The sequence below is a fragment of the Manis javanica genome, chromosome 12 (assembly GCF_040802235.1).
Source record: "Manis javanica isolate MJ-LG chromosome 12, MJ_LKY, whole genome shotgun sequence".
Taxonomy (NCBI): Eukaryota; Metazoa; Chordata; class Mammalia; order Pholidota; family Manidae; genus Manis; species Manis javanica.
Window position 1 is genome coordinate 52,083,881 of NC_133167.1, and position 15,478 is coordinate 52,099,358.

At 37.0% G+C, this 15,478-nt stretch overlaps 1 protein-coding gene across 9 annotated transcripts in view; it reads left to right on the top strand.

Annotated features, from left to right (window-relative positions):
- Positions 1-15,478, top strand: part of PDE1A (phosphodiesterase 1A) — a 339,079-nt gene that overhangs the window by 231,008 nt on the left and 92,593 nt on the right. For all 9 annotated transcript variants that reach the window (XM_073218588.1, XM_017660167.3, XM_073218587.1 and 6 more), the window contains one exon: positions 5,689-5,802. In XM_073218588.1, coding sequence (XP_073074689.1) covers positions 5,689-5,802 — 114 coding nt within the window. The remainder of the gene's footprint in view (positions 1-5,688; positions 5,803-15,478) is intronic.

Here is a 15,478-nt window from a genome sequence, read left to right on the forward strand (position 1 = left end):
GCGATAAACATAGGGGTGCATGTATCTTTTTCAAACTGGGACCCTGGATTCTTAGGGTACATTTCTAGGAGTGGAATTCCTAGGTCAAATGGTATTTCTATTTTTAGTTTTTTGAGGAACCTCCATATTGCTTTCCACAGTGGTTGAACTAGTTTACATCCCCACCAGCAGTGTAGGAGGGTTCCCCTTTCTCCACAACCTCGCCAACATTTGTTTTTCCTATTCTTTTCAATGCTGACCATCCTTACTGGTGTGAGGTGATATCTCATTGTGGTGTTAATTTGATTTCCCTGATAATTAGCAATGTGGAGCATCTTTTCATGTGCCTGTTGGCCATCTGGATTTCTTCTTTGAAGAAGTGTCTGTTCATATCCTCCACCCATTTCTTAATAGGGTTATTTGCTTTTTGGGTGTTGAGGTGTATGAGTTCTTTGTATATTTTGGATGTTAACCCTTTGTCAGATATGTCATTTACAAATATATTCTCCCATACTTTAAGATGCCTTTTTGTTCTGCTGATAGTGCCCTTTTTAGCATGATGTAGTCCCATTTGTCCAATTTTGATTTTGTTTCCCTTGCCCAAGGAGATGCATTCAGGAAAAAGTTGCTCATGTTTATATTCAAGAGATTTTTGCCTATGTTTTCTTCTAAGAGTTTTATCATTTCATGACTTACATTCAGGTCTTTGATCCATTTCGAGTTTACTTTTGTGTATGGGATTAGACAATAATCCAGTTTCATTCTCTTGCATGTAGCTGTCCAGTTTTGCCAACACCAGCTTTTGAAGAGGCTGTCATTTCCCCATTGTATATCCATGGCTCCCTTATCATATGTTAATTGACCATGTATGCTTGGGTTAATGTCTGGACCCTGTTCTGTTCCACTGGTCTATGGGTCTGTTCTTGTGCCAGTACCAAATTGTCTTGATTACTGTGGCTTTGTAGTAGAGCTTGAAGTCAGGGAACCTTATCCCCCCAGCTTTATTCTTCCTTCTCAGGATTGCTTTGGCTATTTGGGGTCTTTTGTGGTTCCATATGAATTTTAGAACTATTTGCTCTAGTTTGTTGAAGAATGCTGTCGGTGTTTTGATAGGGATTGCATTGAATCTGTAGATTGCTTCCATTTTGGCAGTATTAATTCTTCCTATCCATGAGCACGGGATGTGTTTCCATTTATTGGTATCTTCTTTAATTTCTCTCATGAATGTCTTGTAGTTTTCAGAGTATAGGTCTTTCACTTCCTTGGTTTGGTTTATTCATAGGTATTTTATTCTTTTTGATGCAATTGTGAATGGAATTGTTTTTCTGATTTCTCTTTCTGCTAGTTCATCATTAGTGTATAGAAATGCAACAGATTTCTGTGTGTTAATTTTGTATCCTGCAACTTTGCTGAATTCAGATATTAGATTTAGTAGTTTTGGAGTGGATTCTTTAGAGTTTTTTATGTACAATACCATGCCATTTGCAAACAGGGACAGTTTTACTTCTTCCTTGCCAATCTGGATGCCTTTTATTTCTTTGTTTTGAAAGACAGTTACTTCTTCTATTCCAATCTGGATGCTTTTTATTCTTGCCTTATTGCATTGGCTAAAAAATCCAGTACAATGATGACTGGCTGTGGTGGGAATAAAGCTGTATTCCTGATGTTTGGAGGAAAATGTTCAGTCCTTTAACATTATTTACATTAGCAGTACATTTTTATAGACTTTATCAGTGATATAGCTCCCCTCTATTCCCAATATGCTAAGAGTTTTCAATTAGCAATTGATGTTTGATTTTGCAAAATGCTCTGAGTATTTACTGAGATGATCATATGGCTTTCCTATTTAGTATCTAATATAGTGAATTACATTGATTATTGTTTCAATTTTATAACAACCTTGCATTCTTAGGATAGATTTATTTTATGATACAATATTCTTTTATATATTGGTGGGTTTGATCTACCAAGATATTAAGAACTTTTAATATTTTTGTTCATGAGGTATATTCACTGGTCAGTGGCTGCTGCTGCTATTTTCTTCCCTCCTTTTCTTTCTCCTTCTCCCCCCTTTTTTCTTCTTTTTGTAATGTTTTCATCTAATTTCGTTAATAAGAGTAATTTTGGCCTTCTAGAATAACTTGGGGTTACTTTTCTGGAAAATTTGTAGAGATTAGCTATCATTATTTCCTTAAATGTTTGTCACAATTCACCAATAGAGCCATCTGGGTCTGAAGTTTTCTTTATGTGAGAGGTTTTTACTGTAAATTCAGTTTATCTACTTCTTTTTGCAATTTGATAGCTTATGGTTTTTTTAGAAAATTTTTTGTTATGCCCTAGTTGATGAATTTATTGGCATAATGTCATTTATAGTATTGTATTCTAATAACTGTTTTAACATCCTTGCCTACTGATTCTATCATCTTTGTCATATTTTGGTCAATTTTGAGTGATTAACTTTTATCCTCATTATGGATCAATTTTCCTGCTTCTTTGCATGCCTTTTAATTTTTTTATTAAATGAGAAAACAATTGGAAAAAAACATATACAAAAAATTGATATTACAATGGAAGCCAGAGAAATTTCAGTTTTGTTAATGAGGAATAAATGAAACATGGCTTAGTTTCTAAGTAGGAAGAGATCACAATAGTTGGAGATCCTTAAAAGACTTATAAGTAGCATCCCAGATATGCCTAATAATTAAACATGATTCAGACAACTAAAAATAAAATATGGTGACAGAGATTTTAATAAGACAGAAGAGCTTGAATATAAGAGGATGTGAGAGTTTTTGAGGAAGAGATGAAATTAATTTGGAAATTGAGGTTTATGTAAAAGAAGAAATGAGATATGTATGTATTCAACATTTGACCACATTATTTACATATATCATTCCATCCCCAGAAATTGCAAATATCTTGAAGACAGGTATTGAAATGTATGTACAGGTACCCATATATCATATACACATATGTATATGTGTCTGTCCTTATGTATGTATTCACATATATTTTACATGTACTCATATATTTTCTGCACAGCCCCAGGTGCAGTAATAAATGCTAAATAGTTATTAAGCTGACTTGGGGTTTTGATGCCGTTTTTACTAATTATCTGCTTATAAATAGCTGGTCTATGCTGTTTGATGAAACAGCTGTTAAATTGTTTTGCTACCAAGCAGAGTAGCTAGTGAAGTTTCCATCTATAGATAACTAAGGCAGAAACTGCTCAGGATAGGACATCTAGCACAATGTTCTTAAGCTTCAGGGATCAGAAAAATATACTTAACTAGTATTAAGAACACTGTTTTTCACTTGGTTTGCCTACTCTGATGAAAGAAACCATATGATTATTTAAAAGAGTTTTTACTAAATTAAAAGAGTTTTTATTAAAATTTACTTGTTTATTTCATGCACATGACTTTGTGATTTCTTCTTCAATTCTGAGAATTTGCTCATAAAATGTTTAGGAAGTATGCAGTCTATAGTTACCTTCATTAAAAAATTTAAAATATGACATATACAAACACACACATACACACATTCTTCAAACACACAGAAACTCTGGATAAAATACAAACTACCATAGGTTAAATGAGGAGCTACAGAGAATTGGAGGTCCCTAGGTTCCAGAAGGGTGAACTTAACCGGTGGGTAGACTTGGCTGGGTGTAGGCTGAGGCCATGGGTTGGGAGCTTTCTAATGTTCTTGGCAGGATGGGGACTGTGGCCTTAGGGTAAAAAAGAAAGAAAGAAAGAAATTAAAAATTTGTACAGATATATACAGTAAACCTTTAATACTTTGGAAACCACCAGTTTAGAGAGGGTATGATCATTTGAAAATGATTCATGAAGATGTTTGGCTTGTATTATTTATAAAGAAAGTGAAATAATAGCCTAAATAAGATTGTTGGGGATTATTTTATGTGTAAATAGATTACAAAAGCAAATTCACAACTGGAATAATAATTATATAAATTATTTAATTAACCTGTTGCCCTAATTGTAAATAATCTTTTTACATTAAAATACTAGAATCTTTTTATGTCAATAAAAATGTGTACTCACCAAAGGAAGTTTGTTGCATACAGAGGAGATAGTGGAGAAAGAAGGCTTAGTAACCAAAAAGTATATATTTCCTTCCAGTTTTTTTTGGGTTGACATAGTAAGTTTGTGTGTGTGTGTGTGTGTGTGTGTGTGTGTGTGTAGTCATGGTTTTACAAAGTCATAACCTTACCTAAGTAGATTTTCTAATTGGGATATAATGGTTTTGGGGGTATTTTTTTCAGAGAACTTTCTTCTGTTAGGTTATAGGTTTATACCCCCCCATGATATAGCAATTTTGCTATTGTTTTTTAAGCCATAGTGAGAGGTGTGTGTGAGAGAGCATGTCCATTGTGCGAGTACTGGAGCCTCTTGGCGTCCCAGCTTTCATCAGGTGTGGTCTGCTGATGGGATGATTCCCCTGTGAACAGGGGCAGGCTGTCATGAGTTAGGAAGGGCAGTTGTGGGTAGTTTCCCACCAATGTTACCTCTCATTTTCTGTGATAGTTTATCCATTCTTGAGTTATTTATTTTAAGTCGTTTCTTATTAACTTATCAGTAGGATTGGGTTCCACTGCATATAAATAAATCTCAAAATAATAGTGCCTAATATGCAACATTTTTTTATCTTAAATGGAATAAGTCCAGAGGTAGGTGATTTCATTCAGAGAGATTCACAACATGGGATCCAGGCCACTTCCATCCTCCTCCTCTGCTGGACCTCACACAGTTTCAGTGCATTCCAGGCAGTAGGGAAAAGGCAACGGATAAAAGAGAGCCCCTTTCAGCTGAGTTAGCCCTGTTCAAAATAGTTGTTCTGAAAGTCTTATTCAACAACCTTCCTTTATTCTCTTAGGCCTGAATATAGCTTCAGGAGAGCCTGGAAAATGTAGTTTTTTAGTGGAGAAAATTGCTAACTCAAATAATAAGAGTTCAGTTATTTAGAAAGAAGGGGAGGCTTATTGTTTTTAAAACTACATCACATAACCAGTAACAACCAAGCTGTATCAAGTAATTTTCAGAAGAAGAATACATGAGTGGTATATTTTTAAGCCATTGCAGAACTGTAAAACTCTACTTTCGCACATAAAAGGCAATTTCACTAAGTATGATGTACTTGGGTCATAAGCATTACAAAAATCTCAAAACACTCTATGTGTTGGTCCATTATCATCACATGCAGTGTTTCATGCAAGCCTCAAAGCCAAGCTTAATTTTTATTTCTAAGTAACCTATCTTAGTAGATATTTTTGTGTTTTTTTGCTTTGCTGACTGTATGAATAAGATTTGTTAGTACACTATTTATTTTTCAATACTGTCTGCTAATATTTTATCATATAAAAATATGTGGTTCAAAAAGTAATAATTTATAGCTTCCTAAATAAGAAGTTTTAATCTAGGTATGGCTTTTTTCCATGGATAAATAACATGTTTCTTATAGATGGAGAAATGTCAAATATTCTTGTTGAAATTTTTAACTTGTCATCATACCCTAAGTTTTAGTGTTGGAAATCATCTAAAAATCCCTGAAAATATTTTTATTTGATGGCCTAAAAAAATGTTAAATGTTTTCTTTAATTTGTACATTTAATATTGGACTATTTCCCATATAGTTACAATAAATGTCTTTTTAAATTTCTCTCTTTTTTCTACTTTTTTTAAATAGACTAAGATGCTTAGTGAAGCAGCTGGAAAAAGGTGATGTTAACGTCGTAGACTTAAAGAAGAACATTGAATATGCAGCATCTGTGTTGGAAGCTGTTTATATTGATGAAACAAGGTAAATTTTAGCTGCTTCTCCCTTGTATCTTCTTTGCCTCTCTACCTTTTTTCCTCCTTCTTGACTTTTCTTTATCTCAAATATGAACTTAGCATATGTTAGTCAGGAAACCAAAATCAGAATCGTACTAAAATTTAAAAGGTTCTTCTTCATAAATGTTTAATTCAAATGCTTGAATGTCAAAAAATAGTCTGACAACAAAGTCATAAAATGAACAAATTAAAGTCCTCTCTCCCCCTACCATCACTGTCTTAGGCCTAGATTTTTAAATGTCAGATACAGATGTAGGCTTATGCTGATTTTCTGTGATATAAGGATTTTCCTATTACCTCAAGATTTCAGAGTTCCCTCTGAGAATATGGGTGTCACATGCCCACACATTCTCATGAGATGCATCTATGGGAGCTGTGCGGGCTTGCTAGGGAGCATTCCTAAATGTGTGCCTGCTCATCACCTAAACCTCATCACTTAGCCGCATAATGAGCAGAGTGGTAAGGAGATTTGGAAATGGGGATTTACTTGAAAAGAGTTGTTAACCTTGTGCTGTGGCTCTAAGTAGCCAATTTGTCTTCCAGGGATCATTTGACACTATCTGTAGATATTTTTGACCTGATTAATGGAGTCATGCTACTGTTACGATGGGTAGAGACTAGGAATGATGTTAAACAACCTATCTCAAAAAGGTAAAGGTGGCAGGATGATTAGGACTACTGTGAATTCCCAGATAAGAAGGACCTATGGAAGGAGATACACGCACTTCCAGAGTTTAGCGTGGAAAAGGCACTGAGTTTCTTCAAAATCATGAGACAGGTAGAGTAGGAGCCTTTTGAGGGAATTGACCAAAGAATACTCACTTCAGAAAGTAAAAAAGAGGCTGCATGGGGTGATTGTTGATTTAAGAGCCAGGTTAGGAATCACGAAAATTCAGCCCAAACACCAGAGAACATACCATGTTCAAGGTGCCGTCTAGGTGCAGAGAGTTGTCCCTGGAGGGCCATCGAAAGCTCCTCAGGGGAGAAAATAGCCAGCATTTGGGTGCTTGTCACATAGATGACAGCAAGCACACCAGTCTTGTAAGAACTTCTGACCCCCATGGTTTCCTGCCTTTCCTCAGCATATTGCTGAACAATGAGACATGGCAGGGTGGGACAGGAAACAGAACACGGATAGTGAGGACGTCCACCCTGCCTCTTCCCTTCCGTGAGTGTCCTGCCCGGGTCAGGCCTGAACTTAGGGGAGGTTTAATAGATAACACATTCACATGATTAAAAATAAAATAATTTAAAACAATGTTCATAAAAGTCTTGGCTCCTCCCATGTCCCAATCTACTCAAATTTCCAACTCATGAATTTCTTATGTATATTTCCAATGATTTATTACAACTTTTTATTTCATATTTTTCTTTCCACCTTTCATGGAAGATACAATACTATATACTCAGCCTTTCATTTAACTTTTCCCCCATAAATAAGGAAACTTGGAAATCTTCCTAAATCATGTACTGAACTTTAAAATATCAGAAAATGAGACTTTTCATCAATAACTGACAGAAAGGGGCATGCTGAGGACTATATTACATGAGTGTTTCCGTTTTTGTTTTTTTTCGTCTCCAGAACAGAACTCTGTTTAATTATGGTTTGACATCATAAATTAAGAAGAAAAAAAATCACAGGCACACTTCTCGGTTTTTAACTTATGCAGAATTGTTTTCTTGGTTAACTTTCCCCGAGTGTATATAAATGTACAAGATTCCTCTAAACAACCAGAGATTCAAAGTGCAAATCAAAAAAAAACTCTGCTGCTGCTCCTATAATTTCCTGGCTGCTTCATTTTCATGTGTGCTCTTTATAATTCACAAGTTGACTGAACATGTTTAAGATTTCTTCAATCTGCTTGACATTTTATTTTTTATATTTATTTGTACCTTTTACCTTTAAAAAAAATATTTGGAGATTTACATTATTCATCTTATAATGGCATAATGCTAACTCTTTGGCTTGCCTATCTTGTCTTTCATTTGATAAATTATTACATGACACATTTATTACTTTTTCTGTTGTTTTTCACTTCCCAGAAAATTATGATTCCTTAGATTATTTTGTTAACTTAGCTCCCCATGATCCCAAATTCATTCAAACATATGTTACATTTCAAAGTATAGTTCTTTTTCATTTGAAAATTGTTCTTTGGTGTGAAGGAAAAAAATGTTTAACTGCTTTGCAATAGAATTATTTGTTCTATTTTGTTTTTGCTGTTTACAAAAACATCCCAGCTTTTAACACTATATCATTCCCAATTTTTACTCAAATGGTACAACAATTTCACTATTTTATCTAAATACTTCCATGGCATCTTGATTTTTAAATTGGGTTAATAATAATAATATCCAAATTTGTACCATTTTCCAGGGGCTCTTAGTTTCATATCTCGTATTAGTCTCGCTACCTCCTCTGCAGCTGGCTGGGTGATCATTACATTCTGCACCTCATTAATGAGAGAACTAAAGCTGTGAGAAGTAAACTGGTTTTCTGAGGGTCACAGACCTAGGCTTTGGCAAAACTGGGACTGGAAACTAAGATATGACCTCCAACAGTGCTCTTTCTGTAACTGGCTCCTCTCAGAGTACCGCTATCAAGCAGGACGGTTTTTAATGACCTTTAGAAGATTTAGATAATGTGTGTAAAACATTCTGACAGTTGGAATTGTAAATCCTGGAAAAACCATACCCAACATTTATTACTAATAGCCTGTTATTACAGCCTGCTCTGGGCCAAGAACTCTTCTAAGCATTTTCATGCACAATTTCATTTAACCATCACAGCAATCCTAGGAGACATTACCATTTTACATATGAAGAAATAGAGTCACAGAAAAGTTACACAGCTTACCCAAGGTAACACAAAGAGTAACTTCAAAATGGAGTGAGGGCCTTGGCAGCTGGACTCTGGGGCTTGGGTAACAATTAAGCACAATTTTCATCTGCATCCCTTTAGTAACATCTGACCAAAAGGCAACTTTGGAGACTTACTACAAGTTTTGATGAAAACTCGTGGCTGTCAGGGCTGTTAGACCCAGTGGTGTGCAGACTGGTGTTGATTCTCTTCTCAGCTCTGCCTTCTTCAGCAATGTCACATTGGTAGCTTGAAATTGACTACAGTGGTAATATTTACACCATGGCCATTGGCAAGTGCTGTAAATCAGGATTTGTTATTTGTTTTTTTCCTGGAAAGACTGTGGTTAAATATTTACCATCATGCCACAAATCTGAGGTCACTTTGTATGTATCTGCTAAGGTTGTGATTTTATGATCAAAATATCAGCTCAAAAAATTTTAGAGCTATACTTGATGTGGTTTGATTTCCTATAGACTTAGTCATATGTAGCAACACACTGAAGATGTTTTTGTAGAAATGCAGTTATCATTGTTAAAGTTGCATTTGCCTTTGGAATATTAGTAAAACAGATGATTTAGAAGGAGAATGGATGAAGAAGCATGTAGTTGCTTTTAAACTTTAAATAAAACACCGGCTGACTTCTGAGATGTTTTTTAATGGAAAATTCTCTTTCTAGAGAACAATATTTCAGTGAGCATCCAGAGAGGGTTTTTTTTTTTTTAAATTTGGGCTGAACTACAAAAAGAAAACACATATTAAAGCAAGATAAAATAGCAACTATGAACTGATTTACCGCCACCCCCACACATACACACCTGCTCCTTTTCCTGCTGAGCTTTAGCGACTCAGGGCTTCAGTTTAGAAAACCAGTCGAAACAGCAGCAACAAAAACTACTGAAAGATGATTTAAGAGAGAAAAATTAAAGCAGCGTTTCTGATAGAATTTTAATTTCGACCTTCTTAGAGGGATTATAGCACAACTCCCTAATGAATACAGCTGTTTATTGGTCTTTAAAGAAGACATTTTCAAATGCAAATGCCAGGACTTTGTGAGTCCTGCTTTCAGACGCGTCCCTAGAGGCTATTGTTTTTCAAAGCTGCACAGTTGTAATCCAGAAATACGTGGCCTTAAAAAAAAAGAATTCTGCTTGATTGTCCTTATTTGGGTTGGGATATTGCCAAGGAAAGTGGCGTCCCTGGCCTCATGAATTGCTGCTATTCATGAGGGTAGGCATTGACTAGAGGTATACTTTCAGAGATGGATATCATGCTTACCAAACCTAACAATACAATGTCTAACTTCATTTTGTTAATGTGAACCAATCCAAATCTTGCTATTGCCATAGTCACAGCATGGAGTCTCGGTTCAGAAAGCCTGGATTCTCCATGCAATACTTCTTTTCTTTAAGCAAGTTATTTAATTTATATTTGCTAGCTTTAGCATCTGTAAAATGAGAATGACAGTTCTGACCTCGTAGAACTAATCTGAGGATTAAATATAGCACAAACCTGACCAACTGAAAGTTAAATAACAACCATTATTTTTTTTTTGTGCTAATAAAAGTGCAGATACGTCTAGGATATATAACATGTTAAGATAATAACTTATACTTTCTAGTGAAGATATCAAATAATATCCTGAGAGCAGTTTTTGATTCTGGAAAAAAAAGGAGGACAGGTGGGCTCTAAATCCCTGGAAATGAAAACAAAGTGTAAACTGATGGAAAGGAATCTTAATTAGATACACATTTTGATAATAACATCTTGGCTCTGTGTCTTACTAAGTCTAAGGGTCCTTCATTTTGAGAGACTAACTTGAGCAAGAGTGCATGGATGTCCCGAGTACTTCAAGGAGTTCGTCTGGTAGAAAGTGAATGAAGCCCAGGGCACTTTGGAAACTATCATGTACAATGATATCATCATGTACAATGATTTATCAAGGAACATTCATTCATGAAACAAATACTTGTTGAGAACCTGGTCAGCAAAGTCAGGAGTATAACTGTGCATATAGCTGGTAGCTAGAAATGGGTCAAGAGCTGTGAAGATAAATGTATATGCAAGGACAAATGCCGCAAACAAGAAACAGGGAGCCTCAGGGTTAGAGAAACACAGACACACTGACATATGGGAGAGAACAAATACTAAAGCAGCCTAAATTATAACCTAAGGGAATAACATGGCATAAGAATTGCACGAAGTCCAGATTCCAAACCAGGTATGATTGGACTTACAGGTATTGCTTAATGTTAATGAGTCTTGTTCTCCAGCAAAGCTGCCTGTGCTCATTCTTAAATATAAGGCTTCTAACAAAAGGACTGAATATAAAGAGTGTCTGGAGCATTGTGGGTAGACAACGAGCAGCAGCTGCCTTCATAGCCTTCTTCAGGGACGCCTGAGAACAGAGCCATGCCCGGACCAAAACAGTGGAAGTACCAGTGGGATCTGGCATGGGTAGAGACCAGGACTACTGAGCTCCCGGCCCCAAGGCCCACTAGTTGGGAAACCCCACCTCACCGGAATAAGTCACAGCACACTGTGTGCCCAGAAGACAAGCTATGAGCACAGAGACCTGCCCTCTCCTACCCTACTCCCGCATAGTGCAGTTAGCTAGTGCCACTTTGATTAGAGGCTGCCTGAGTAGTATAGTTCCAAGAACCAAAAAAGAGCCCACTATATAAGCTGTAACCCAGCCTCAATCAAATTAGACCTGCGCCATGAGCCTTGTCTCCAGTGCCTGCTTTTGAGAGACATCGCTGTCCTCACCATCCGAAACCCCTAACCTGACACGAGAGCATACTGTATATATGAGCAATGGAGTTCAAAATATAGGGTCAGTTAGAAATGTGAATTTGGGAATAACAAAGAGGTCTCAGATGATTATTTTTGATGCTTTATTTTGATTTTAATAATTAGAAATCTTCTGTTATTTCAATATGCTCCCCATCCCAAAATTTATGAGAAATACCCAGTGAGTGTTCAGTTATTTTACCAATCTGTCCTGGCTGTCACCTCTCTGGCTTCAAACTACTGAATTATTCCTCTCCACATCACTCTTTTCCCCTCAAGTCCTGCAATCCATAGGTGGGTACTGTCCTCAAGTATGAGTTCAATCCCTGCCTCCAGTTCCCCAAAGTGATGCTAGAATTGTAGACCTTACTGGTGGGCACTCTCGGAGCCCACAACCCACAGAGAGGACCAGGTATTTCTCTGCATCCTCTAAGGTCTAAGTCAATCTTGCAGATGCCAGCTTAGCATCCCCTGTGAAAGTGCCTTTCAACATATTTCCCTATCCTGAGTTTAGTATCTCAAGCTCCAAGACCAAGAGAAAAGAAGGGGGCTAACAAAATTAATGTCAAGTTATGCATTCATCTCCAGGATCAACACTGAGACTCAAATACTGTGCAGTCTAAGTCCATATTTAAGAAAAAAACATTTTTTTCTAAAAGAACACAGGATCTGCAGTGATGCAGCTATGCTCACAATGACAACAACCATGTACATTACAGTTCAGAAATGCTTAGTCTCCTGCCTTTACACTCTCTCAATCTTCTCTATGCCAGAGAAGGACCTTTACCTTATTTTGTGTACTAAAAAGGTCCATTCAAAAGATTTATCATAAAGCAAAAGAGCAGTCTGCCTCTGAAGGTAAAATAAAGCCTCTGTAGAATAAAACAGATTGACTTTTCAAATGTGAGTTTCTCACTTCCAATTATTAAGGTTTTAAAAACTCTTGGGTTTTTTAAACCTCAAGAGTTTAGTATGGGTCACCATGTTAGCCTAGTGACTAAAGTCAAGGGAGAGGATGATAATGCCGAATAGAGGTACAGAGCAGGAGGGTAGTTCAGGACAGATATGGGGACCACAGACATTTAAAGTTAGGCATGGAGCTACTAAAGCGGAAATTTAGGAAGAGTAGTAGAAGCCGGAGGCATATCTGAAGAATATGAAGTACCAAAAACCAGTGGAGAACAGGGTTACTAAAACAGCTAAATCAAATGCCATGGACAGAACCATCGGGTGCAGCAAAGAGAATTCTAATGCCTCTGAAATGGAGTTGCAGCAAAGAGAAAAAGCTACTAACCAGATTATGGTAGCATGAAGAATTAAGGTGGAATGGATACAGAAGAAATTAGACTATTCTCAAGAATTTGCTAAAGGAGGAAAAAGTAGAGATAGTATAACCTACTAATGGGGACATGCACTCATGTGTTTTATATTCATACATTTTTTTAGGATGGAACGCTTCCATTAGCCTGGAGATGAAAAGTTTAAAAAAAAAAAAACAAGATTAAAGAGAAGTAATATTTATAGAAAGATGAGGTTGAGCAGTTATCTTAGAGAGGTTACCTAGGAAAAGAGATAAATAACCAAGTACACAGGGAAAATATAGATGAAGGTGGAGCTAACTAGTGCATAGCCAAGGATCTTCAAATAAGCAAAACATGAGTAGCATTATAAAATCAAAGGTTGATTAGCATTAATAGTAAACTCAGTTGCTCAGCATGGGTAAGAGTGCTACAGTAATTATGACCACAGTATGGACCTCAGGCTATAAAACTCTGGGATCCATGTGACGTGGAGAGCAGCGCCTTTGTGGTCCATCACCTGTGTGCCGTGATAGTGCTGACTTGTGAGTACTCCTCGGACACTTAGAGCCAGAGCAGGCAAGAAGGCAATAAGAAAAAAGCTAGACTAATGTTCCTCTTTCATGAATAGTTCAGTTGTAATAGGAAACCCAACAAACCGCCTCAGAGAAACACTCACTGCCAAAACATTGATGGCTTGTGCTGACTATAAGCACAGGTGATTTGGGGCCAGAATAATGTCAAGGGACCAGCTTCTCTGTTTCGCTTGCTCTGTAATTACCCCTTTTCTGATCTTACAAGTCATAGCAAGATGGTGGTGAGACAGGGACCATGGGCTTAGAGTAGGATGATGGCCTCTGGGAAAAAAAAAAAGCAAGATAATCCACCGTGGGATTTGCTTTGGCCTGCTGGGGGGCCCAGCTAGTTTTTCTGACTTTACCCAGATACTGCTTTTCTTCCTCCAGCCCTAACCAAATGATTTGCAACTTGGGTAATGTAGCAAGCAAGCCCAAAACACCGTAGCAAGCCAAAAACAGAAAGGATTCCATCTTGAAAATAGGATTGCATCTTAAAACCCAATTAGTTAAAAAGTAAGTTTCTTCACAGACAATAACTCAGCCCACCTTGGGAGCACAGCAGTCAGTCTTAAGTGATATGCTACCAGACCGGAAGCTGCTATCCTGGGAGGAAATCAGAGCAGTAAAATTCTTGTAAATAACCAGGAAAACCAATAAGAAACTTAATGTCTCTTCAAAGATAAACATTTTGGGGCCACCTAGCAAGTGTACATCCCTAGCCCCTTGTCTCTCAACTGCGTATAAAAGCCCTAGACAATGCACCACCCCGGGGCTCTCTTGTCCTCTCCTGGCGTGAGCCAGGAGCTCTGTCCTCTTGCTTTATCTCTAAATAAAAATCTCTGCCTTGCTCTCCTACCTTGAGTGTTTGCGAAGTTTGTTCTTCGACTCTGTGAACAAGAACCCCAGCGTCAGTGGCAGTGTTTCCAAGCTTTATGGCAGTATTTCTAAGCTTTATACCCTCATACCTTCAAATCCAGAGGCTCCAACAAACATAACCTTTATGTTTTGTCAGTTCTAATTAGGTAATATGCTTATCCCTCAAACAATCATGTCCAAGGGAATTGGCTATACAAGTTCAGTGGTCATTGATTTCATAAGGCAGACAGGAGATCCATTTTATTTAAATCACGTGCCTAAGAACCAAGTCTGCAGGAGAGTGCTTTCCTAAAGAACAGGTACAAATGTGGCCCTTCCAGAGTGAAAACTAAAATGCCTATGTTGGTACCACATGCTGGGGTCCTGGATCAGGTTCTGTGTGGAATGCTGAACAGCTCCTGTCCTGACTTTGCTCCTACCAACGGTAAGCCTCTGGACAAAGACTGTTGTTTTTTCTCTAATCATTGGTTTTCTTATGTAGAAGATGAAGTCTCCAGTCTCTTTTGGTTCTGGAATTCTGTGGTTTCACTCCTGGCCCCAAAGTCCCTTTTAAAGACCTGTTCATGCCTAAACTTCTCTGGGTGCCAGGAGAGTACAGAAGGGAGCTGTTTATAATGTGCTTATACATGGGGGAGCATTTATAGATATGGGCTCTTGTACTGTTTAGATTGCTTCCATGTGGAGAAGGAAATCAATCTGGGGGTATGTGCTGGGACATTAATGGAGCTCAGTGATCGTTAAAAAGCAAATTATGATCTTTATGAGTTTCACTTTTATGGTGTGAGTTGTGGGGAGGTGTGGCTGTTTATGGAGTGCTGTATTTGTAAGCTGTTCTCACCCTGTAGATGGAGTATGAAAAAGTGGTAATATGTTTTGATTGATGCTCATTATTTCTGTCCATCTGTGGTATGTTACTTATAAATGTTCAAAAACAGCCTTACTGGTGAAAAAAAAAAGCCCAGATCTTTTCAAAGGTGGCTGACCAAATTCAAAAAAGTTCCATGACTTATATACGATCTCACTGGTTATGTTATTGTGGGTTAATAAAATATACATGAAAATTTCCTGCATTTTAAAAAGATGTAAATTTAAATATTATTTTCTAATAATGCTATAAATAACAGTACAGTTTGACAACTAACTATACCCAAGGCAACTTTAATATGTAATTTACATATATTATTGCATATAATTCTCAAAATATCCTATGAATTAAATACTTATATTACTTCCACTTAT